The sequence below is a fragment of the Cyphomyrmex costatus genome, unplaced genomic scaffold (assembly GCF_001594065.2).
Source record: "Cyphomyrmex costatus isolate MS0001 unplaced genomic scaffold, Ccosl1.0 scaffold189, whole genome shotgun sequence".
NCBI lineage: Eukaryota > Metazoa > Arthropoda > Insecta > Hymenoptera > Formicidae > Cyphomyrmex > Cyphomyrmex costatus.
In genome coordinates, this window is record NW_017275921.1 from 366,853 (window position 1) to 391,934 (window position 25,082).

General features: G+C 30.1%; 4 protein-coding genes and 1 pseudogene across 4 annotated transcripts; 2 read left to right on the forward strand and 3 right to left on the reverse strand.

Moving 5' to 3' along the window:
* Window positions 1–311: 311 nt before the first annotated feature.
* LOC108772451 (proteasome assembly chaperone 2) lies at window positions 312–1,185 on the forward strand. The gene is made up of 2 exons (XM_018537977.1): window positions 312–707; window positions 778–1,185. The coding sequence occupies exons 1-2, from the start codon at window positions 375–377 to the stop codon at window positions 1,183–1,185; spliced, it is 741 nt and encodes a 246-aa protein (XP_018393479.1). The 5' UTR covers window positions 312–374.
* Window positions 1,186–1,681: 496 nt separating this feature from the next.
* Tapdelta (Translocon-associated protein delta) lies at window positions 1,682–2,647 on the reverse strand. The gene is made up of 2 exons (XM_018537975.1): window positions 2,265–2,647; window positions 1,682–1,942 (listed from the first exon to the last, which is right to left on the reverse strand). The coding sequence occupies exons 1-2, from the start codon at window positions 2,511–2,513 to the stop codon at window positions 1,682–1,684; spliced, it is 510 nt and encodes a 169-aa protein (XP_018393477.1). The 5' UTR covers window positions 2,514–2,647.
* A 666-nt stretch (window positions 2,648–3,313) lies between these two features.
* LOC108772399 (uncharacterized) lies at window positions 3,314–4,746 on the reverse strand (annotated as a pseudogene).
* A 446-nt stretch (window positions 4,747–5,192) lies between these two features.
* On the forward strand, window positions 5,193–10,681 carry LOC108772430 (mitochondrial inner membrane protease ATP23 homolog). Its single transcript, XM_018537953.1, has 5 exons — window positions 5,193–5,597; window positions 5,809–5,854; window positions 9,883–9,973; window positions 10,125–10,349; window positions 10,484–10,681. The coding sequence occupies exons 1-5, from the start codon at window positions 5,375–5,377 to the stop codon at window positions 10,679–10,681; spliced, it is 783 nt and encodes a 260-aa protein (XP_018393455.1). The 5' UTR covers window positions 5,193–5,374.
* A 1,471-nt stretch (window positions 10,682–12,152) lies between these two features.
* Window positions 12,153–24,779, reverse strand: LOC108772453 (vegetative cell wall protein gp1). The gene is made up of 4 exons (XM_018537979.1): window positions 24,713–24,779; window positions 23,232–23,352; window positions 13,227–13,679; window positions 12,153–12,591 (listed from the first exon to the last, which is right to left on the reverse strand). The coding sequence occupies exons 2-4, from the start codon at window positions 23,244–23,246 to the stop codon at window positions 12,334–12,336; spliced, it is 726 nt and encodes a 241-aa protein (XP_018393481.1). The 5' UTR covers window positions 23,247–23,352; window positions 24,713–24,779; the 3' UTR covers window positions 12,153–12,333.
* Between the last annotated feature and the right edge of the window lie 303 nt (window positions 24,780–25,082).

Consider the following 25,082-nt stretch of genomic DNA (forward strand, 5'->3'; position numbering starts at 1 on the left):
GGACGTTCGTGACGTAGCGTCTCGCTGTCTCTGTTCTCTCTCGATGCGTCAAAGGTTGCCGAACGAGAAAAGAACGGACGTATCGAGCTGTCGCGCTCACTCATACTGAGCAAATCTTCTTTATCCAGATTTAACACGGACCCGAACCACGTCCACTTTCGACGATACGATTTTATCGGCGAGACGGCGGTTCACGAAAATGGACGTGGTACGTAGTTCCCGCAAACGTTGGTGCCGCTAGTGTACGGGGAGTTAGAAACATTACAAGAAAAAGGGTCGAACTGTCGAGTATCGATGTGTGACGTATCAGTTATCACTTTGCAATATTTACCTTACCTTTCAACTCTGAAATAGTAATATTATTAAATGTGAAAATGATTAAATTAATGCAGGATATTAATTTGGAGAATTATACGCTCATCCTGCCGTCGGTAGCGGTCGGAAACGTTGGACAATTGTCTGTCGACTTACTCATTTCGAATCTTAACCTTCCAAAAATCGGTCAAATTTTTAGCGCGTCATTTATACCTGTCGTTGGCTCAAACGCCTATAATGAGCATTCGAATGAGCTTATCACGGCGATTGACATTTACGCGGGGACCAAGGAACGTATTGTCGTTATACAAATCCGATCGCCGTATGTCGGCGAGCTTTTAGAATTTTTCAACGAACTGACACAATTTGTTATCAAGAGAAAAATAGCTAAAGTAATATATATATTCTAATTTATACTCGTTTAATATCATAATTTTTTTTTAATAAAACGTTTTTTCACAGGTAATAATTCTTGCAAGCAGTCATGATTACGCAAAAAGAGAAGTTCAACCACAGCATCTTAAGTTGAGATATGTTGCCTCTCCTAGTATACAGTCTCAAACTGGGAAACTTTTTAATGACCTCAACTGGATTCCACATAAACCAAAAGACACGATGGGAGAGGAACGATTGCAGATACCAGGGGGTGGATTTGCTAAGAGCATCTTCAACTTTTTATCTGACGCTGACATTCCTTGTGCTATCTTGTTCAAATTCTGTTCTGAAGGGGATAATATAGAAGACGCAATAGCTCTGGTGTGCTATTTAAATCAATGGAAATGTGTATTAGGAGCAAGCAGTAGTAATTTGAAATATCCACCATCTTGGAAATACTTATTTGGGAAGCCACCGTCACAGGATATGTATTGATTGTATCAAAATCAATTCAATATTTTTTGTATTATTCTGTTAATCTTAAAATAATATTTTTGCTATGGTTATATAAGCGTATGTTTGAATGTATTATAATAACATATGATCTAGAACATTTTTCATGTAATTTATAAGAAAAGGATTATAGTATTTATACCAAAAAACTAACTGTATAGTTAAAAAAATCCTTATGATTTAGATATAAATACAGTAAATTGTAATAAAAGCTTATGGCTGTATTTTAGTTGACATTCGCAAGAATTTTTAAATTATTCCATCTTTGTTTATCAAATATCAAGGAAGGATTATGTAAGCCTTGTAATCAAGTAGAATGTATCCTATATATAAATTGAAATATGTACTTCAATTTCTTTATGGTGAATAGAGAAATATACAAATAATTTTATTTTATTAAGTTTTATTTCTAAGGAGATAAATAATATACTTATTCAAATACTTTATTTAAATGTTTATTTTTTAATAACAAAATATTCTACGCTAGAAGTTTGTATTTTGCCGAAAATGCCGAATAGGATACAAGAATAGCTAAGAAGGCGGCTAAAAATTCAGAATTTACCCAAGGACCAAGGAAAATTCCTGGATTATTTAGAACAACTACTGCCAAAGGATTCACGCTATTAGGATCTTCTCCATTCCTAATTGCTTTACGAACAGCCACATACTTTTCCTCGTCATATAGTTTTATGTAATAATCACCAGACCTTGCTTTCTTGATATCTTCTGTCCAGGATATCTATAGCACAGACAAAATAGTTTCATAAATATTACATTATCATTCATAACTTTTATATTGATGAAAATATTATGTTAGCATTTATAACTTTTTAAAGATACTAGGTAACTAGGTGAAGTTAGATGGTTTTAAATTAAATTTTCAATTAATAATTTAAAATTAAAATAAGTAAATTGTTAAATGTCTCTAATTATGTCATTATTTTTTTTCTGATTGTCATGCGTTTAATTTATAATCTTTGTTTAATTAAGATTTATCTTAATTTGATTTATTTATGTTAAGATGAGTAACATGGAAAGAGTATGGTGCGTGTATCTATTACCTGATATTTATTGTCGGCACTCAGTCTGACTGCTGGCAACGTCTTGCCCTCGACTTCAGCATATAAACTAATTCCCTTTACGCCGTTGTTGCATTTCAATACGAACTGCATGGTAAAAGCGACATTCGTGAGGACTGTCGCGTCTTCTGTCACATATGACGATGCGACGATCTCAGGTTTTTGACAGGTCTCGGCGAAAGCCACAGAAATTAAACTCGTTAACGCGCACAAGAAAAAAACCTTATTCATCTTGTAAATTTTGATGTTTTTTTTTCCAATAATTTTGACAACTGTGAACTGTCCACGATAAATATTGGTTGGAATATGCGCCTTCCACCAGTTCCAACGTGCGCCAACAATTCCAACCGGTCACCTATATCTACCTAAACATGCCACGTCGATACACGCAATACACAACGCAATAGGTCTGTTCATCTTTATATCTACACTATTTGTGCACTGGTGCAGAGTGGTGCAATAAGTTGAAGCAGGTTAAATTAAAATAAACATATATTTATAAGATGTTACAAATATACTTTACAAATATATACTTTAACTAACGATAAGAGCGACTTTCACCAAACTCCTGTTAACTTAATTAGGGCCACTTTCACCAATTCCAATTAACTTAATCGGCCGATTAGTCCATTGGAATTGATCAATCGCTTCTGTTGTCAAAACTAAATGATAAATGCAATTGGTCAATCTTGCCAAATTACTGGAATGATTAATTTAACTAGAGTTTGGTGAAAGTGTCGTCCTTGCAAAAATTAGCAAATTACTTAATTTACATTGCTAATAAATAATAGTTTAATATGACGAGTTTATGCTTTTCAGTCTAATTCAATTGCATATTATTTGATTGCATGGAAGAGTATTAACATGAAAAAGTTATTTTTTTTTATACCTTATATGTTACCTTATATGTTAAGTATTATAGTATTACAGACATTAAAATACAAAAACACAATACGAAATTAAGCAAATAAAACATAATTATAATGACAAATAAAATACTCAGACTTTTGTAATCAATTTCTTGAATATAATCAATTAGCCTCTAACATATTTTGACTGATTTCAGTTAGATCTATCGTGTCTATTATTTCATTATTGGGGAACCTCGATTTGATCACCGTTGAAGTTTAAAAGTATACACTCTGATGTACTTGCAATACTTTCGTTAGATGTATTTACTGAAAAAAATTAATAATTTAGTAATGTATAATAAACAATTGTTACAAAGTTTTAATTAAAAATACATTATTAAAAACAACATTATATAAATATAGAACAATCAATGTGCATTTGTATAAAATTTATTACTTACTAGCTCACTGTCACTATCCAATATTATTTGCAAAATTTCTGTTTTTCTTGTAGCCTCTTTAAGGCTTTCTCTGTTTCTTTCAATTTTTCTTCTAACATGGTCTTCTCATTCACATGGCTTTTCAATTTTTCTTCTAACATGGTTTTCTCATTCACATGGCTTTTCAATGTTTCTTCTAACATAGTCTTCTCATTCACATGGCTTTTCAATTTTTCTTCTAACATAGTTTTCTCATCATTAATCGGGCCTAAATGTCCTTTCCACATATCTAATGCTTCTTGCCATTTCTGATTTTCCTCGTTTATTCTTGCTTTAAACTGCAGCCTTTTATTCTCCAACTTTTGTAATAACTGAGAACAAATATTATTCAGATGTTCTTGATAATTACATGCCTTTTTTATGTTTTCTTCTAATGCTGTAATTTGTTTTAATAGATTCTCTTTATCATCTTTAGCCATAGCTTGTTGAGACAACATATCTTCAAATTGCTGAAAAAACTTGACTTGCTCTTTCTGATTTATTTCAAGCATATTTTTTAGTTCTTTTCTTTGACATTCTTGATTTTCGACAAATGTTCTCTGCTTGACAAATACAGTGTCGAGTATCTTCTCATCTATACGTGCTTTCTTAACACAATGTTTTTTCTCCACAAGCATAAATACATATATAAATGTTTCATTAGGACTAAATTGTATAATATCACCAGAACAAACATTTTGTACTTCACCAAAGCCAATGGCATTACCATTAACAAATGTTCCACCAGAGCTTAAATCCTTCAGCATCCATTTATCTTGGCCTATACATCTAAAAATGCAATGTCTTCTAGATATCATTATATTTAATATAATTTTATCGTTATCAGTGGCACGTCCAATCTTAAACTGTATAAAAGGAAAAAATAATATACCTTACACATTAAAAAAATTTGGTAATAAGCCTTCAAACGACATTATAAAGTATCCTTAATATGCGCATTAAATACATGATTTATTAATACACATTTATTAGATACATAGAATTTTTCGAATGTGCTGACATATTCCTTACCTCATTTTTGTCGATATTTATGCTTTCGTTCTCGTTAATATTTACTAAAACAGGTTCAAGAACTTTTGGCTTCTCATCAGAGGCTCTCTTTAAATGCTCCATAATTTATTGGTTTCACAAATATCTTAATTATGTCTCAAACATTATAATCAATACTAAGAACGATGTAACAAAATTCGCGTTGCATTCGCTTTTTCCTGTAATAGGCGAGAATTAAGAGATGTCGATTCAAACGCTATCACGTAACTTTGTAGCTTTTTTTTTACAGGATGTAATCTTAACAATTCTTGCTGGCGAAATTTCTCGAATTTAATTTTATCAAGAAAGAACGATCCGTTGTAACGAACAACAATTCATTCGAACACGGTAAAAGCAACTGCATGAACGATTAGTGGAATTGACCAATCGCATTTATTATTTAGTTTTGACGACAGACGCGATTGGTCAATTCCAATGGACTAATCGTCGATTAAGTTAATCGGCGTTGGCAAAAACCAGCGTTTTCGAATAGAGCGGGTTTGAAGGTTTGAACCCGATCCGGGTCGGATCTTTGACGTCACATGCTTTATTTCGATAAAATAGTAATCATAACCTCAAATTAGAAAATGTACAATGATACACATACACTATTTACGTGAGAATTTTTGAATGACAATACAATAAGTTTTAGTGTGATTATCTATTTATTTAGATTTATTTCTATCGAATCTATTTTTGTATTCGCGCGACTATGACGTTCGATAATGAAAATGAAGGGAAAAAAGATGAAAATGTTAGCCAAAGCCAAGAAGTAAACTCGAATAATGAAGATCTATGGGGATTTGATATGTATCCAGAAAGAAGAGGAGGAAAAATTCAGCGTAGTTGGTTTAAGACATTAATGGGAGCTCAAGGACGTGAATCAACGGATAAAAATCGATGCGAACGCAATGTTTATACGTGTATAAAAGAAAGTAAGATATCTTTTAGTTATACAAGAAGAAAAATAGAAAACAAAGTGTGATTCACAAACTTACCTTTGATACCTCACACACATAAATATGATTTATATATTAATTAAATTTATTCTCCATTATATATAAGTAGAGCATTTATTATTTTATTTTTTACTTTATGTAATTAAATCTAATATTATCTTTTTTAACATTTAAATGTAATTTCTAGGTCCTATAGTAAAACTCATGATGGGCGCATTGAGAAGTTCTGGATGGTTTGTAATTCGTTTCCTTATGTTATATATATATATATATATATATATATATATAATAATTGCTTTACGAACAGCCACATACTTTTCCTCGTCATATAGTTTTATGTAATAATCACCAGACCTTGCTTTCTTGATATCTTCTGTCCAGGATATCTATAGCACAGACAAAATAGTTTCATAAATATTACATTATCATTCATAACTTTTATATTGATGAAAATATTATGTTAGCATTTATAACTTTTTAAAGATACTAGGTAACTAGGTGAAGTTAGATGGTTTTAAATTAAATTTTCAATTAATAATTTAAAATTAAAATAAGTAAATTGTTAAATGTCTCTAATTATGTCATTATTTTTTTTCTGATTGTCATGCGTTTAATTTATAATCTTTGTTTAATTAAGATTTATCTTAATTTGATTTATTTATGTTAAGATGAGTAACATGGAAAGAGTATGGTGCGTGTATCTATTACCTGATATTTATTGTCGGCACTCAGTCTGACTGCTGGCAACGTCTTGCCCTCGACTTCAGCATATAAACTAATTCCCTTTACGCCGTTGTTGCATTTCAATACGAACTGCATGGTAAAAGCGACATTCGTGAGGACTGTCGCGTCTTCTGTCACATATGACGATGCGACGATCTCAGGTTTTTGACAGGTCTCGGCGAAAGCCACAGAAATTAAACTCGTTAACGCGCACAAGAAAAAAACCTTATTCATCTTGTAAATTTTGATGTTTTTTTTTCCAATAATTTTGACAACTGTGAACTGTCCACGATAAATATTGGTTGGAATATGCGCCTTCCACCAGTTCCAACGTGCGCCAACAATTCCAACCGGTCACCTATATCTACCTAAACATGCCACGTCGATACACGCAATACACAACGCAATAGGTCTGTTCATCTTTATATCTACACTATTTGTGCACTGGTGCAGAGTGGTGCAATAAGTTGAAGCAGGTTAAATTAAAATAAACATATATTTATAAGATGTTACAAATATACTTTACAAATATATACTTTAACTAACGATAAGAGCGACTTTCACCAAACTCCTGTTAACTTAATTAGGGCCACTTTCACCAATTCCAATTAACTTAATCGGCCGATTAGTCCATTGGAATTGATCAATCGCTTCTGTTGTCAAAACTAAATGATAAATGCAATTGGTCAATCTTGCCAAATTACTGGAATGATTAATTTAACTAGAGTTTGGTGAAAGTGTCGTCCTTGCAAAAATTAGCAAATTACTTAATTTACATTGCTAATAAATAATAGTTTAATATGACGAGTTTATGCTTTTCAGTCTAATTCAATTGCATATTATTTGATTGCATGGAAGAGTATTAACATGAAAAAGTTATTTTTTTTTATACCTTATATGTTACCTTATATGTTAAGTATTATAGTATTACAGACATTAAAATACAAAAACACAATACGAAATTAAGCAAATAAAACATAATTATAATGACAAATAAAATACTCAGACTTTTGTAATCAATTTCTTGAATATAATCAATTAGCCTCTAACATATTTTGACTGATTTCAGTTAGATCTATCGTGTCTATTATTTCATTATTGGGGAACCTCGATTTGATCACCGTTGAAGTTTAAAAGTATACACTCTGATGTACTTGCAATACTTTCGTTAGATGTATTTACTGAAAAAAATTAATAATTTAGTAATGTATAATAAACAATTGTTACAAAGTTTTAATTAAAAATACACTATTAAAAACAACATTATATAAATATAGAACAATCAATGTGCATTTGTATAAAATTTATTACTTACTAGCTCACTGTCACTATCCAATATTATTTGCAAAATTTCTGTTTTTCTTGTAGCCTCTTTAAGGCTTTCTCTGTTTCTTTCAATTTTTCTTCTAACATGGTCTTCTCATTCACATGGCTTTTCAATTTTTCTTCTAACATGGTTTTCTCATTCACATGGCTTTTCAATGTTTCTTCTAACATAGTCTTCTCATTCACATGGCTTTTCAATTTTTCTTCTAACATAGTTTTCTCATCATTAATCGGGCCTAAATGTCCTTTCCACATATCTAATGCTTCTTGCCATTTCTGATTTTCCTCGTTTATTCTTGCTTTAAACTGCAGCCTTTTATTCTCCAACTTTTGTAATAACTGAGAACAAATATTATTCAGATGTTCTTGATAATTACATGCCTTTTTTATGTTTTCTTCTAATGCTGTAATTTGTTTTAATAGATTCTCTTTATCATCTTTAGCCATAGCTTGTTGAGACAACATATCTTCAAATTGCTGAAAAAACTTGACTTGCTCTTTCTGATTTATTTCAAGCATATTTTTTAGTTCTTTTCTTTGACATTCTTGATTTTCGACAAATGTTCTCTGCTTGACAAATACAGTGTCGAGTATCTTCTCATCTATACGTGCTTTCTTAACACAATGTTTTTTCTCCACAAGCATAAATACATATATAAATGTTTCATTAGGACTAAATTGTATAATATCACCAGAACAAACATTTTGTACTTCACCAAAGCCAATGGCATTACCATTAACAAATGTTCCACCAGAGCTTAAATCCTTCAGCATCCATTTATCTTGGCCTATACATCTAAAAATGCAATGTCTTCTAGATATCATTATATTTAATATAATTTTATCGTTATCAGTGGCACGTCCAATCTTAAACTGTATAAAAGGAAAAAATAATATACCTTACACATTAAAAAAATTTGGTAATAAGCCTTCAAACGACATTATAAAGTATCCTTAATATGCGCATTAAATACATGATTTATTAATACACATTTATTAGATACATAGAATTTTTCGAATGTGCTGACATATTCCTTACCTCATTTTTGTCGATATTTATGCTTTCGTTCTCGTTAATATTTACTAAAACAGGTTCAAGAACTTTTGGCTTCTCATCAGAGGCTCTCTTTAAATGCTCCATAATTTATTGGTTTCACAAATATCTTAATTATGTCTCAAACATTATAATCAATACTAAGAACGATGTAACAAAATTCGCGTTGCATTCGCTTTTTCCTGTAATAGGCGAGAATTAAGAGATGTCGATTCAAACGCTATCACGTAACTTTGTAGCTTTTTTTTTACAGGATGTAATCTTAACAATTCTTGCTGGCGAAATTTCTCGAATTTAATTTTATCAAGAAAGAACGATCCGTTGTAACGAACAACAATTCATTCGAACACGGTAAAAGCAACTGCATGAACGATTAGTGGAATTGACCAATCGCATTTATTATTTAGTTTTGACGACAGACGCGATTGGTCAATTCCAATGGACTAATCGTCGATTAAGTTAATCGGCGTTGGCAAAAACCAGCGTTTTCGAATAGAGCGGGTTTGAAGGTTTGAACCCGATCCGGGTCGGATCTTTGACGTCACATGCTTTATTTCGATAAAATAGTAATCATAACCTCAAATTAGAAAATGTACAATGATACACATACACTATTTACGTGAGAATTTTTGAATGACAATACAATAAGTTTTAGTGTGATTATCTATTTATTTAGATTTATTTCTATCGAATCTATTTTTGTATTCGCGCGACTATGACGTTCGATAATGAAAATGAAGGGAAAAAAGATGAAAATGTTAGCCAAAGCCAAGAAGTAAACTCGAATAATGAAGATCTATGGGGATTTGATATGTATCCAGAAAGAAGAGGAGGAAAAATTCAGCGTAGTTGGTTTAAGACATTAATGGGAGCTCAAGGACGTGAATCAACGGATAAAAATCGATGCGAACGCAATGTTTATACGTGTATAAAAGAAAGTAAGATATCTTTTAGTTATACAAGAAGAAAAATAGAAAACAAAGTGTGATTCACAAACTTACCTTTGATACCTCACACACATAAATATGATTTATATATTAATTAAATTTATTCTCCATTATATATAAGTAGAGCATTTATTATTTTATTTTTTACTTTATGTAATTAAATCTAATATTATCTTTTTTAACATTTAAATGTAATTTCTAGGTCCTATAGTAAAACTCATGATGGGCGCATTGAGAAACACATTTCTTGCGAAGTGTGTAATCCAATTGTAACTGGTGGATATGATTCAGAATTTAATCAGGTAAATATTTTTTCAAATTGCTTGACTAAATTTACTTGGGCTGCTAAATGTTTTGCTAATGAAATATTTTGTATTATATTTCTATAAAAATAAGATTCTTTTAATTTATTATCTATGATTATGCATGATATGAACAAAATTTTCTTTATAGATAGTTATTTGTCAAAATTCGGCGTATAGTGAAAACATGGTTCGAGCAGTTCTTCTACATGAAATGATTCATATGTTTGACTACTGCCGTAATAAGTTAGATATGAAAAATATTGATCATCTAGCCTGTACAGAAATTAGAGCAGCAAATCTTGCACACTGTAGTTTTATGAGTTCTTTGTTTCAAGGCGATTCATCTTTTATTAATATAAAAGCAACACATCAGGTAAATTATTAGCACATTTTAAGAGATTGATTCAAGGGATTATATATGTATTTCACTCTCTCTTTTTTCTAGAATATATTTATTCTTGTATGAGCATTATTTTTAATTTATAATCTTATAATGCTTTTATATAGGATTGTGTAAAACACAAAGCACGACTGTCAATAATGGGTGTGCACAAAGTATCAAAAGAAGTCGCAGACGCAGCTATAGAAAGAGTGTTTAAAAAGTGTTATAATGATTTAGAACCAATTGGCAGAAGAATTCGTAGAAATTCATTTGATATGCCGAGAGCACATGCAGAAGCACATTTATATGGATATGACATGTAAATGTTTAAAAAATTGTATGAAAAAATTATACAGTAGTATAAATGCAATAATAAATATACATTTTGTTTGATTATATTTACTAGTATTTATTAAAATTAACATTATATGATACATGTATCTTTTTATCCACATTTAATTGTAGTTTTTTTTATAGCAGAAGTATAGAAAAGTTACTTTAATAATCACATATATATTTATATATAAAATCTTATTCTCCAGACTATTAGGTATACTAATTCTATTAATAGTTAAGTAAAAGATAATTGATGGAAATTTAGTATGATATATAGACTTTATTAGATTGAACATTTAACAGTTATTAATTATTTTTTATATAAAAAGTTTTAAAATTGTATTTAATATAGAAATTAGTAAAAAAATTAAGATTTTTTAATTTATATTACATATATTAGTTGAAACAAGAATTGATTGTAGAAATATTTCTATTTATTAATATATATAAATCTGGTAGTGCTTTAAAAAAAAGGATTATTAATATTGTTTTTAATTTTATTGTAATTACATTTTTTTCTCAATTATATGAATTACATAGCTCAATTGCAAATTAATTTTACATTATAATATTTATAATATTGTATTCTTAGCGGTAATTGTCTATATTAATTATTTAGAGTTTTAAATTAATTATGTGATAATTTCTCAAATACTGAAGCTAAAATAATAGATTTTGGTGCATAAAGTAAGACAAAATAGCATAAATAATACAGTATTATATGTTTATTTTATATTTATTTTGTTTCATTTTGCATAATTTTTATCAAAGCAGTGCTAAAATATTATTTTGTTATGTAATAAAATATATATAGGAGAATTATTTATAATATAGATTAATGTGATCCAATACTTTACGCGACTGCAATAATTATATAATTTGCTGTTGAAATTGGTTTGTGATCTAATAAACGTAAGATAAAGTACCTAATACCTATTATTGTAATATATTGATTATATCACAGATGAAATAAGTAAGTTTCTTAATTATTTATTATTTTTTATATTACTTATTTAAAATTATTTATTTAGGTCTTGAGAAGAAAAGAAAAATTGGATCACATCAACATATATATAATTTGTCTCAAATGGTTGAATAGATACATAGCACTCTCTACGAAATTTTGTGTTAAAAATTTTTTTATTTATTTATATTGATAATAGTAATTAAATTCTATTAATTTTCCTCAGCTATAAGCTATGAAAAATAAAAGTTTCTCATGACTAAAAATTGCATATAAACATTATTATTTATATTTTTCAAATAAAAATACAATTTAGTAAAATTTTGACTTTAATGTTTAAATATCAATTCAATATATGGATTGATATTGAAATATTAAGGTTAAAATTGCAAAAAATTATCTGTTCGTCTTTTTCAATAAGGAAGAATTAAATTTTACGAACGATGTTATATGCAAATTTTTGTTAATTTTAAAACATTAAATACGTTATCGGTATTATATTAAGAAATATGTAGTGAACATTTGTCTTCTATGTGAGTTATCATACTTTCATGATACATCTTTGCTAATTTTCAATATCTTTAAAAATATTGTTACATGCTCTATATGCGATGTTGGGTTTTGTAGTCTTTTGATTTAACAGAAATTGAACAACCCTAGAACCCGACATTAAAGCTAATAGCCTCGATTGAAATTTCCACCGTCGAAGCGAGGATTTCCATCATAAGAAACCTGTGCGCTAAAACCGTGTTGCCAATCCGCGGTGTATCGCACAAGTTGCGTTCTACCGTCCGGAAGTTGTACCTTATATTCACCACGGACAACTTCGCCGTCGCTAATGGCATTGTGTGAATAATCGTTGCCGAAAGCATCCTCTTTCACGGCGTAGTTGAAATCAAAGGGCATACCAGGTTCGTGATGATGATGATCATGCTGTAATACATTCACTAATTAAGAAATTAAATACGTGTGCAACATCGATTTATATTTATAATTTTATACGTACAAACCTCAATTATATCATTTTATTCAAATAAAAATATAAAATATGATTAATAATTTGAATAAAGACATATTTATTTTTCGTTTGAAAAATTATGTCAGGTAAATATCTAATTTGTCTTATATATTTTTTTTAATAGCACTAAGTAAATATTTATTTACAATAAACAAATATTAAATAAACAAATATTAATAAAAAATGATAGTTAAATTAATTATTTTTGTTGTATTAATATATATTCATATTTAATAAATATTTACTTAGAACTATTCAAACAAATATTTATTAAAATGTCATATTGTTTTCAATGTGTATGAAAATTAGATTTTGATTTTTGCTTCACAATTAAATCGATCGATTCACAATTAAATAAATCAACGGTTTTGTTTAAACTGTTTATCCAAAATTGAATTTAAACTTCAAACTGTTTGAATATAGATCCTTTTTAGCTACAGTTTCTGAATCGCAAATTTTTTATAAGCAAAGAAAAGTATCCATTTGTTTTATATTTCTTTAAAATCACTTAAATGTTAAAGATTTTTTGTTTAGTACGATATATACTTACACCAGGACCACCGATAACGCTACTCTCATCACCGCTTTGTTGGCCGGTATATTCCGGGAAAGGAGGTGTGGGTCTTACTCTGGGATATCCTGTGGGCGCCGTCGGAAAAGTTCCTGGAGTTCTGCTAGGCTGTGGGTAGGTGGGCGTCGGTCTGGGGAAGGTCGGCCTGGGTGAGGGGAAGGATGGCGTTGGTCTAGGTGCAGGGTAGGACGGTGTTGGTCTAGGTGCAGGGTAGGACGGCGTCGGCCTGGGTGCAGGAAAGGATGGCGTTGGTCTAGGTCCAGGGAAGCTCGGAGTGGGAAACGGCACCGTCGGCGTGGGTTTTGGAAATGGTACCGATGGCTTGCTGTACGAGTAACCTTTCGTCGGCTCTGGCGGCAGGTAAGTGTTGCGCCGTGTGCCCGGTGGCAGATCACCAATAACGCTGGCTACCGTCACGCAGAGCACGATTAGCTGTGCAGGAGAAATCAGATCGTTAAAAAGATATATCCTCTCGAAACGTATTTTACGGAAGAAGTCAAACGATGGAATAAAATAAAATAAAAATTGATGTTTTATAATACTTTTTAAAAAAATCGAAGTAAGGATTATATTCGGGTAGTTAAATTTGTTGAGATTTTGAAAAGATCTGCACGACAAATTTTGTCGATAGAATGCAACAAAAATATAACAGTATAATACTATTGTATAATAGAATATAATGACAGATTCTGTTGAAACTGAGCAGAATCTCTACGTTTTGTAATGATATGTTTAATTACGAAATGATCGATTCTATTCAGTTCGAATAACTGCTGTTAGATTATGTCAGCAGACTCTGCCAACAAAATACGAGTTTAATGCGGATATGGATGATCTCTTGCAACATCTGAACAAATCTGTTGCTAATCTATAATTGTCGTTATGCAGGCAGTTTGCTCACTAAGATACGCAGGCCAACATTTGGTTGAAGAGTAGAGATTGAAATTAACCTCTATTTGCTCCGAGTACATCAGTTAATACCATGCTTTGAATGTGAGGGACATTTGTGCTGTCAGCTCGTAATATTGATACGCTTACTTATAATGTATTCTTATTTAAATTATATAACATAGCTTAATAAAAAATGCCTTTTTTTTTAAACATCAGAACGAGAACATTTTTTATAGTTTTTTTGGATACTGAATACAAATACAAATCCCGTTTCCAAATTGCTATATTACGTTAAAATTTTAAAAAATTTCAACTGTAATGCAAAAAAGAGTTATTTTCTTTGTACTTTTCTTTGTACATATAATTACATATGATGTAATATGTATGTACGTATATATCTTATTGTTAGATAAGCTTATTGCAATCAAAGTATGTTATTCGGACTTTTAGCCCTCAAAGAATTTTTGGTGTCTGTGTAATTAATAAGATACTTATAGTTGAATATGTAGAAAATTTGTATGTGTGTGTGAATTTTAGATAATTGATAATTTATCATAAATAGTTATCAATTATGTTTATTTAAATTTAAAGATTTTTTTAGATCGCTGACTATGAACTCAATGTCAAAATTTGATAAATTTAAAATCACGAGAAAAAACCTTTAAATTTAAGTATAAAGTAACTCCAGTATTTATGTCGCAGAAGTTAGAAAAAATAGAAGCAGTGGGGATAATGTGCATGCAATCATTCTATTACATGCCTTTATATGTTATATTAATATTGGGTTATGAGTTTAGTTTTGTGTTGTTACTACTGTTAATATTAATAAAATTACTGTCAGTTGAATCGATTTGTCAATGTAGTGAATAGCGCAATCATAATTTACATAAAATCATTATTGTAGAAAAATTGTAAAAAACCTAATGGTTATTTGGTGATACATAAGTGTAAAGGAATAGTAAAGAATGGAGTATAGCAAAATACAAGTGCTTAACTTTTATATTCTTTATTTAATGTCATGTATATCCCATCTGTTTGGGATATATTGCATTTTTAGCGAAAGAGATTTATACCTACAGCACACAAAGTACGCAGACCGGATTCAGTGCACTAAATGCAATAAATGCATTACATGAAATATGTATCTTATATCATAATGGAGTTATTCTAATTAAAAGTTCTTTAGTAAATCGTTAATGATTTAATTCACAGCTTTTTCGTAATATTTAACTATAAGTATCTTATCAACTTAGCCGACGTAATACATTTTTTTTGATCGTTCAAAGTCCTAACAGCATAATTAATTTTGATTGCAATAAAAAAATTTTCTAGCAGATCACATACTGAATTATAATATGACAATGTACATGAAAATAACTTCTTTTACTAGTAACTGCAAGTTTCTCTCAAAATTGTGACGTGATAAAGTAATTTAAAAATCGGATTTGTATTCAGCATAAAAAAATTTTGGGAAGTGACTAGGCTTGTTCTAATGTTTTATTGTTGAACTGTGTAAAAGAATAACGTTGATGAAAAAGTTAATTCTATGAGTATTTAATTTCAAATCGGAATAAGTATGTGTCATGTCCGCATCTATCAATATGGATTAACTTTAATCTCGGTTTAATATATTATTTTTTATCGTCTTTTAATTCATAGAACTAGAAGAAAATGAAAATTAAACCAAGATAAAAGTTAAATCTGCATTATAAAAATGATTATCGCTAAAGAATTGTTAGAAAACGTTTAAACATATATGATTAAAAAAAAAGTTGCACCTTGTAAAGTTTGTATAATATGCATATTGCAATTATACACTGATGAGAAAAATTATATGTAATGAGAGAAGAATGGCGATTATAAACTGAGTATTATTGTATCGTCTCTTCTGTGAGATCTTAGATCTTAAACGAATGGCTATAGTCTTCGTTAACCGTTGAAGCCATAGAAGCAGGGATACGTATAGAAATCTCTCTTATGCTGCTGTACATTATGATGTGTAGTTTTTATTAAGTTTGAAGGACTTTGGGATAACTTTTACCATACTACGTACGAGAGAAAGTATCTATGAATTCTTCGTGCATCCATATATAAATATTTCGCGAAAATGAAACTAACAAAACGACCAGAACTTTTTGTGAGATTAGAAGAACAATAATATCGCTGACTTAACGCCGAGACATTACTGTGTCTCCAGATTATTTTTTGATTGAAAAATAAATACTTCTACTATGTAAAATAATTTGACATAAAAGATTTTTAATTTTGATGAAAATTAAGATACATTAAATGAATCTGTTTTTCATAAATAATAACAATAACACACATAATTAGAATAAGCACTGTGATCTAGCTTTGACCGTTATATGCTGTCTTCTTCTTGTTTGTGTTTATCACATGTACGATGTCGTAAAAAGATTTCAATATTTAATAACAATAATTATTATCGTTTCGTTTTAATTTTATTTTATAATTTTAATTGAGAAATTAATTTTTAATTATTACGTCAGAAGAAGATTCGAAATTGTTAGAAAGAAATTTAAGAAGACATAAATAGAAATAAATTTAAAAAATTGTGAGTCCAATTATAAAAATTAAAAATTTATAATCTTGTATGATAAATTCTTTCTTTTTCTCTCTCAATTATTTTTAAAATTTATTATCGTGTTGTTATGTATTACATTACTACATTGACGAAAAATATTATCAAACCTTATAAAAGACTGATTTATCTTTAAATAAGAGGTCTTATATTTTTAGGGTAATGAAACCGAAATAAATGTAATATTACGCCGTAATGCATAATAAAGCGTTAGAAATGTGACTATTAGTTATCTCACAAAGTTGAAGACGTTGCAAGTTTACCATGGTAATGCGTTATTTCGCATTTGCGATACGAATGCGCAACGAAGACGTGTTTTTATAACCGGAACATATGTCAGCAGTCGACATTTCGAGAAATCGTCTAGGTCTATATAATGAGAACATAATAAGCTGTGAGGATGTCGTAAACAGATGTAGACATGGTGCTGTAAGCATAAATGCGTATTGACATTCGATGTATATGCTCCACTTTTACTTTTGCATTTCTAATTATCGTATATATTATTGTAGAGTTTTGGTCATTTTTTAATCTATTTTCATCACGATATACACATACTATATATAATTTTTTTAGTTTATCGTTTTATGATATACATAACATAAAGTGTTATATATTTTCATATTTTATCATATAGAAAAACATTTTTATTTTTTAAGACAATATTTTAATTATTTTTGATGTTTTTTCATTATTATAATAATTATTATTTTTATTACGTTAAAAAATAATTTTACAAAAGAAAGATGTATAAACATAATATGGATATATTTCATATATGTATATATATATATTATTATATATGTTTATACATGTTTAAGTATGTTTTATACATATTTACGCATGAAAAAATTTTTACCGGACTAATTCCATCATTCCATTTCCATTTCTATACGTGTCTAATATCGTAAGACTTTTGTTTGTATTACATCGACATCTATACGCGCAATAAATGCTCTTCGACTTTCAGATCCGGTGTTGAATATCGTCACAATCGTTCTCGTGTGTAAACTGACATTTGTCGCGTAGCTTATCAGTTACAAGTACGAGCCATACCGCGAGTCATGTTATGAGGTGTGTAATTTTAATAAATCAAGCTTCTCTCTGTTGGTACTAGGTTTGATATTTAGTACGTCAAGATGCCAGGGAGATATTTTTTCCGTAGTACAACATATCCTGCGAGTTATGGCTTTTGATGAAATTGATGGAAATAATTACAGTCTATGACGAAACACGAGTTGGATAAAATAATTCTAATCTATCGTGCATTTATCATCTTCAATGTCAGTTATCATCAATATTATTGCATTATTTGTTACGATAAATTATACAAGTTGAGATATAAACAATATTTTTATGGTGATAATATAATAAACTTTAAAACTGATAATTATTATTAATATAAAATATTGTACAATACATAAATATATTTGATAATTTTCCTATTTTTAAATATTCCGATATCAAAATGTTAATATCAATTAAAGCTATACATCAAATAAATATCGATTAATATTCGCAAATTCTCGTAAGTGCTGAAACACGCGTATATCTCTTTATATAGAATCTCGATTTAATAACTTACCAAGGCGTATAAGGTAAGCTTCCACTACAATGCCTTACTGATGAGTCCAGTAGTGGAAGCCGGGACGAAAATGATATAAAATTAAAAAATATGTTAATAAAATAATAACATCAATTATCAATGCCAGACTCTTGAATAATAATATGATTTACTTCAAATTTATAAAACATTTCTCGTAAAATCACAAAATGTTAATATCAATTAACAATTAATATCAAATAAAGCTATGCAACAAATAAATATCAATTAATAATATAAATATGTTGCATTTTATAATGAATAAGTGTAAATAAGCTAAAAATCATTAAAATATCTGCCTTCAACGGAACTATTCGTATTCGTGAACCACTGAAATATCCATACGGTAGTGAATAGATTCATTTCTAATGTGTGATCACACATCCGTGTGAAATACGAATAGTTCCGTCGAAGGCAGATATTTCAATGATTTTCAGTTTCCACCGAATGATCAATTTGATTCATTGCCCACAGAGGAGAGCAACTATGAACTGGAAGGTGAGAAAAAGACTGTTTTAACCATAAGAGAGACAAGATATTATATGTCAAAATGAAAATATTAATTCACAAATATCTCAATTTTTTCACAGATGAGGATATAACTGTCAAGGATTTCATGGAGAACATTAAATTAACTAAACAAAAAATAAATAAACACTTGAAGTGTTTTTTCGGAGAAAACATAACGAATACCAAGAGCCAAATACGGTCCAACCTGGAGAACTTAAATTTTCGTCGATTAAGATTTACAGTGGCTGTATTGTTTAGTTTCTATTATAATAGTTCACAAAACCATGGACAAAACGCCTTTCGGTGACATATTTGCGTTTGTACGGGGCTGTAAACCTATCTTCTCCATAAGAAAGATGATAGATTTTCCTAACGACGTGATAAAAGGTAAAAGAAAAATTTTTGTCGTGCAATATTGTGTCAAAAAATGGAAATATTATTTCACAAAAATCTCGATCTTTTTTTTATAGAAATTGAGAAAGTTAGTGACGAAGTAATTTTTCTCAATTTCTATAAAAAAAAGATCGAGATTTTTGTGAAATAATATTTCCATTTTTTGACACAATATTGCTCGACAAAAATTTTTCTTTTACCTTTTATCAGGTCGTTAGGAAAGTCTATCATCTTTCTTATGGAGAAGATAGGTTTACAGCCCCGTACAAACGCAAACATGAAAGGCGTTTTGTCAAGGAAATTTTGTCAAAGAAATATATACGATTTTTCGATTCTTTCATCATAATCTAATAATGAGTATTAATATTAATTGTAATATATGAAAATATATTTAATAATTTGATTGTTCGAAAAATTATTAAATTCAAGAGTGTTCTTGTGTTTAACTCGTTCAGTTCGTCATTATAATGACGAAAAAATTATTAAATTCAAGAATATTCTTGTGTTTAACTCGTTGAGTTCGTCTTTATAATACGAGTTAAACACAAGAACACTCTTGAATTTAATAATTTTTCGAACAATCAAATTATTAAATATATTTTCATATATTACAATTAATATTAATACTCATTATTAGATTATGATGAAAGAATCGAAAAATCGTGTATATTTCTTTGACAAAATGCCTTTCATGTTTGCGTTTGTACGGGGCTGTAAACCTATCTTCTCCATAAGAAAGATAATAAACTTTCCTAACGAGATAGTGAGAGCCTGCCTTAGACGCCTGGAGATGTCTTAGAGCGAGGTGCTATATGAATAGATCTTACGTATCTCGACTACATGCGAGAATTGGCGCGAGTCTCTTCCTTTGAGTCTTTTCCTCTTTGGACCTCCGGTGGCGGGTCGCCAAAAGGTAAAAGAAAAATTTTTGTCGTGCAATATTGTGCCGAAAAATGGAAATATTATTTCACAAAAATCTCGGATTTTTTTTTTTATAGGAATTGAGAAAGTGAGTGAAGTCATTTATCTCGCTGAATCGCTCCAGACAATGACGATTTAACTGACGAGTTAAACACAAAATCCAAGAACACTTTTGCATTTAATAATTTTTCAAACAATCAAAATATTAAAGTTTTCATATATTACAATTAATATTAATACTCATTATTAGATTATGATAAAAGAAGCGAAAAATCGTGTATATTTCTTTTCTTTCATCAATATAAATAGCTTTATCAAATAATTTATTGCATTAATCATGATATAAATGATAAATCTAGAAACTGTGAATTTTACTTGTTGAAAAGACATACAATATATTATCCGCATTATTATTGTACAAATAATTATTTACGATTAATTATGTAATTGACTACAATAATTTTTATATCTACATGAATCAAGAGATGAATATAAAGTATAAGCAATGAAAATAATATAACAAGAAAATCAGCAATAATTTGAAGAAATTATAAAGATTACTTAATTTGCACTAATTGCAGTTAGTTAGCAATCATTTAATTATTTTTTAAATGTTATTGTACATTATATATTTTATTACAAATTGCAATATATTTGTGTGATAAATTTCGAAATGAACATAAAATGCAGAAATACAAATATATAAGTTAAATTTTATAAATTTTGTATTAATTTTAGTTATTGCTTTTTATATAACATGTAATAGGATATGATAGGTTTGTGTTAAAGTTATTCACATACATTGCAACTGCGAACATTGCGAATTTTTTCATCAGGTTTTAATTGATAAGATAATGAAAAGAGGTAATGAAAAACGTAGGAATGTGTGCTCGCATAAAGGATCACTCGCTTGCGTGCAGTGTTAAAAGTATGACAGAGGTAAAGAACGGTTAGCAAACGTTTGTGCGCAACGATGAGACCACGATTTCGCATACGATAAACACAACGGGAGTTCTATCGCGAATCTTTTTTCCGGCATAATAACAGACCGCGCGACAATACATGCGATTCGTCGCTGCCATTAGCTCCGGCCGGCGACGTGAAAGAAAATCGATGTGAAAAAGGAGCAGACCGAATCAATAATATACCGGCGGTGTTACGTCAATGTTGTTCGGAGATGCGGCAGGCAATCTGTGCTCTATTGCAACAGTAGAGACCTTTATATTATGCTCTTAACCCTGTACTTCGATTGCAATACACGCCACTAGAAAAGATACGTATTAAATATAAAATATAAACACACATGAGAGAGAAAGGGAGGGAAAGAGAGGGAGAGAGAAAAAGGAAGAAGGAGAATGACGGAGATATAAGAGTATATATAGATAGATTAAGATTGACAGAGAGAGAGAGAGAGAGAGAGAGAGAGGGAGGGAAAGAGAGGGAAGAGAGAAAGAGAGAAAGTGAGTGCATCTGAAGCTTATCCCGCGGTAGTGCAACGCTTCATGAGATGTCGCAACTTCGTTCCAGTAGTCAATCGAAATGTGGAGAAGCGTGAGAAGCTATTCTGGCGGGACTGACAAATGCGATTGCATGTGCCCGTTAGTTCATTAATATCTCATTATAATGTCGATGCATACGTCGTGTGGGCGCGCATCTGACGTTTATATTATGCCCGACGATGATATCACCGACTATTGTTGTAATCGCTTTTCTTCATATTTTAATAAGAAAAAATAATGAGACACACTAATGACGATGGCAGCCGGATTGTGAACTTACGGATAACTTTAATCCCCACAGAGAGAACTGAATTTATCAAAAGGAAGATCTAAATTTTCCACCATGGTTTCTACATGGCAGTACATAATTTATTGTTAGATATTTGGTATTGTTAGTGAAAGTTCAAATGAATTCACATTCTCTCTCTCTCTCTCTCATTTACATGAAATTTGTTCGTCGAATAAGATAATTCTATATCTTGTGACCGTGATTCTTTGTCAGATGATCAACAGTTAGTTAGATCTATCTGCATCAGAAACAGCATGTTAAGCATTTAACGATAGATGCAACGATCATTGATTTGCCGCAGGGATAAGAGATCGTTTGATTAATCAAGCGAGATGTGAATTAACTAGGCGACAGCAGTAAGTGATTTATAACAAAACCGTTCTATCAACGCGCTCATTCTTTGGGTAGCGGAGGGGAAGGATTGAGTGAAGTTTTACAAACGATGTAAAGGTCTCGCGCGGAGTAAAGGAGAACAATTAGCTAATCAATGCACGTATAACAAGACAAGTTCTACGCACCTTCTCTCCGCAAATTTGTCCAGACTTCTTTCTATTCATACTTTTTTACAGAGATAAGGCTGGAGCACGGATCTTTGTATAATGCATAATGTATCAAGCATAAGGAAATCAACCAATCAAAGTCTTTTGTTTCATGGAAAGAAAAGAACTTTGATTGGTTCATTGTCTTATGCATAACGTGGTATGCAAGATTCTTCTAATAAATAATCGGGATTTATAATTGACAATTGAGATTTGAAATCTGAATGTTTCATGCGTATCGAAAACTTATACCATCAGTATAGGATCACTTGTCTTTTCTTCAGACAAGCAAGAAATATCTCGTCATTCTTACGACAATAAATTAACAATTTAATTTTACTGCTGCAAATTACCATAAATTATTTATAATTATCATTAATGACAATGAATGAGAAGTGCAACCGCTATGAACAATAAAGTGGAAAGCGAGGGTTTAAATGTAAAGGTCTTTCTCCAATAATTCGTCTTTTGATTTAATAATCAATTTTACGATGTTTTTATACGATTGTAAAACTCGGACTATGCCATTTTTGAAGTTTATGATGTTTCTGATTCTTAATTATGTGCTGACTACGTGGGTCGTAACCGCACGTCTTACTACAACACATGCGATTACAATTACACCTACTAATACACGCGATCTGTGATATAACAAAAATATCAATTTTTAATTTTTATAAATCTATACTGGATATACAACGCGAATTAAAACTAAATAAATTAAACCGATCTCATACCTGCAGATAATACATCTTTCGGCCGAGTGATACAAGTCGATCGTGCTGGAACCACGCTAACTCGCGTACTCTCGTTAGCGGAAACAACAACGACAAAACCCTTTAGACGAATCAACGCGCACTGAAAAAGTTTTAAATTAACACTGTATGAGAATGATGCGGTGGCAACTTTCGCTATTTATACAAAATATGCTCGCGGGAGATATTTTATGATTGTGAGCGAATGAGTACGAACGCGAGGGAAAAGGGTCGAATGCATTTTTATATAGAGATGGTATTATGTAATAAATCACGATAATTAATTCTTTATATATTTTTTTAAGGATGTATGCATTGTAAAAAATGAAATATTAATTTTAGCTTAAAAGCGTATAGCAGATTTTTTGAGAATGCAAAAATGTTAATTATCATTAATTTTAATATTTTTGCATATCTCAGAAAATTCAATATACGTCTTTAAATTAAAATTAACAATTAATTTTTTACAGTGTGATTAAGAACGAAAAAATTTGATGAAATATTATAAATACTTGTCTTTTCTACTTCTTCGTTTTCGACACGTTTGTATAGTATATATGTGTATTTTTAATATATATATTTTATATATACATTAAAATTAATATGTTATGCATTCTAAAATCTTACGTACTTTTCCAAATTTTTATAAAATTGTAAATAAATGTCTCATACGAATTATATATTTAAAGTATAAAAGATTTAATATAACAGTTGAAACTTGAATATATCCAAATAAATAGTACCTACGTATAAAATTCTTTGATTTTTTCAATTTACATTTATTTAGAAAAAATTATTTTTTATTTTGTTCTTTCATAAAAAAAATTACAGTAATATTTTTGAAAATGTATTTTTTAATATAAAAATTTATTTTTTTACTAAATTTTATTGTTTTTACGTGATGTAATTTATTACTAATTATATTATATAAAAATATGTTATTTTTTTAAGAAAACAAATATTGCTAATATTAAAAAAAATGCTTTAGGAAGATACTATTCATAAATAAGTAACATTTTAATAAGTCAAAAATTATTTTTTGTTTCAACATTTTTTTAAGAGTGTCGAATTAACGTTACATTTATAATTTCTAATAATATGACAATGACACACACGAAAATTACCCAACGAAGGTTTATACAGATACGAATATAGAATCATATTTTTTATTTTCTAAAACACCAGATAATAATTCAACTATCCAATCAAAAGAACTACATCGTGCGTAACTGTCCGGTTGACTGTGCACTGCTTTGAGAAAAAAAATCGTCGCTAAATCAATTTCAATGATCGGTGACGATACATCACTATGACACGATAAGATATATCACCGGGACCTCGCCTAGCGTTCGTGTCGATTCGAAGGTTTTACGCGATCAGCAACTTTTAGCGGAGGGTTTCACAAAAACGAGGTGATACAATCGGCAGGATTATGTAGTACACGTGCGTATGCGTATACGAACGGGATGCGTGTAAATGTGTTGTGCTGTTATGTCGTCGATGCACTCTCCGGCACGACTGTGAATAAAGTCAGTACGTAACTACTCGGCATGCTGGTACGTTGGGTTTATATAGCATGGGTCTCTAATAAGATGATTCTTGAATAGTGTGTTGGGATTCACAGGTAGGCGGTAAGTAGAGGGGCCCCTCGTCATACGGAGGGACGGCTTCCTTGCCATGCCTTACCTTGTCGTGTCTTGCCTTGTCTTGTCTCACCCTTGCTTCATCACTGCGCCTTTACCTTGCCTTAGAATCTTTCACAGTGATCGGGGAGGGCAAAACGCGCTCGACGCTCCCTCGAGATAACGAGATCCTGGTTTCTCGTATTATGTC

Bases quoted from the DNA above. Each gene is read 5' to 3' on its own strand.
- LOC108772453 (XM_018537979.1), bottom strand. The intron at 12,592-13,226 runs GTAAGTATATAT...AATGTATTACAG, and splicing joins GCGTTATCGGTGGTCCTGGT to CATGATCATCATCATCACGA.
- Tapdelta (XM_018537975.1), bottom strand. From the start codon at position 2,513: ATGAATAAGGTTTTTTTCTTGTGCGCGTTAACGAGTTTAATTTCTGTG. The intron at 1,943-2,264 runs GTAATAGATACA...TCTGTGCTATAG, and splicing joins GTGCCGACAATAAATATCAG to ATATCCTGGACAGAAGATAT.
- LOC108772451 (XM_018537977.1), top strand. From the start codon at position 375: ATGATTAAATTAATGCAGGATATTAATTTGGAGAATTATACGCTCATC. The intron at 708-777 runs GTAATATATATA...GTTTTTTCACAG, and splicing joins TCAAGAGAAAAATAGCTAAA to GTAATAATTCTTGCAAGCAG.
- LOC108772430 (XM_018537953.1), top strand. From the start codon at position 5,375: ATGACGTTCGATAATGAAAATGAAGGGAAAAAAGATGAAAATGTTAGC. The intron at 9,974-10,124 runs GTAAATATTTTT...TTTTCTTTATAG, and splicing joins ATGATTCAGAATTTAATCAG to ATAGTTATTTGTCAAAATTC. The intron at 10,350-10,483 runs GTAAATTATTAG...GCTTTTATATAG, and splicing joins ATATAAAAGCAACACATCAG to GATTGTGTAAAACACAAAGC.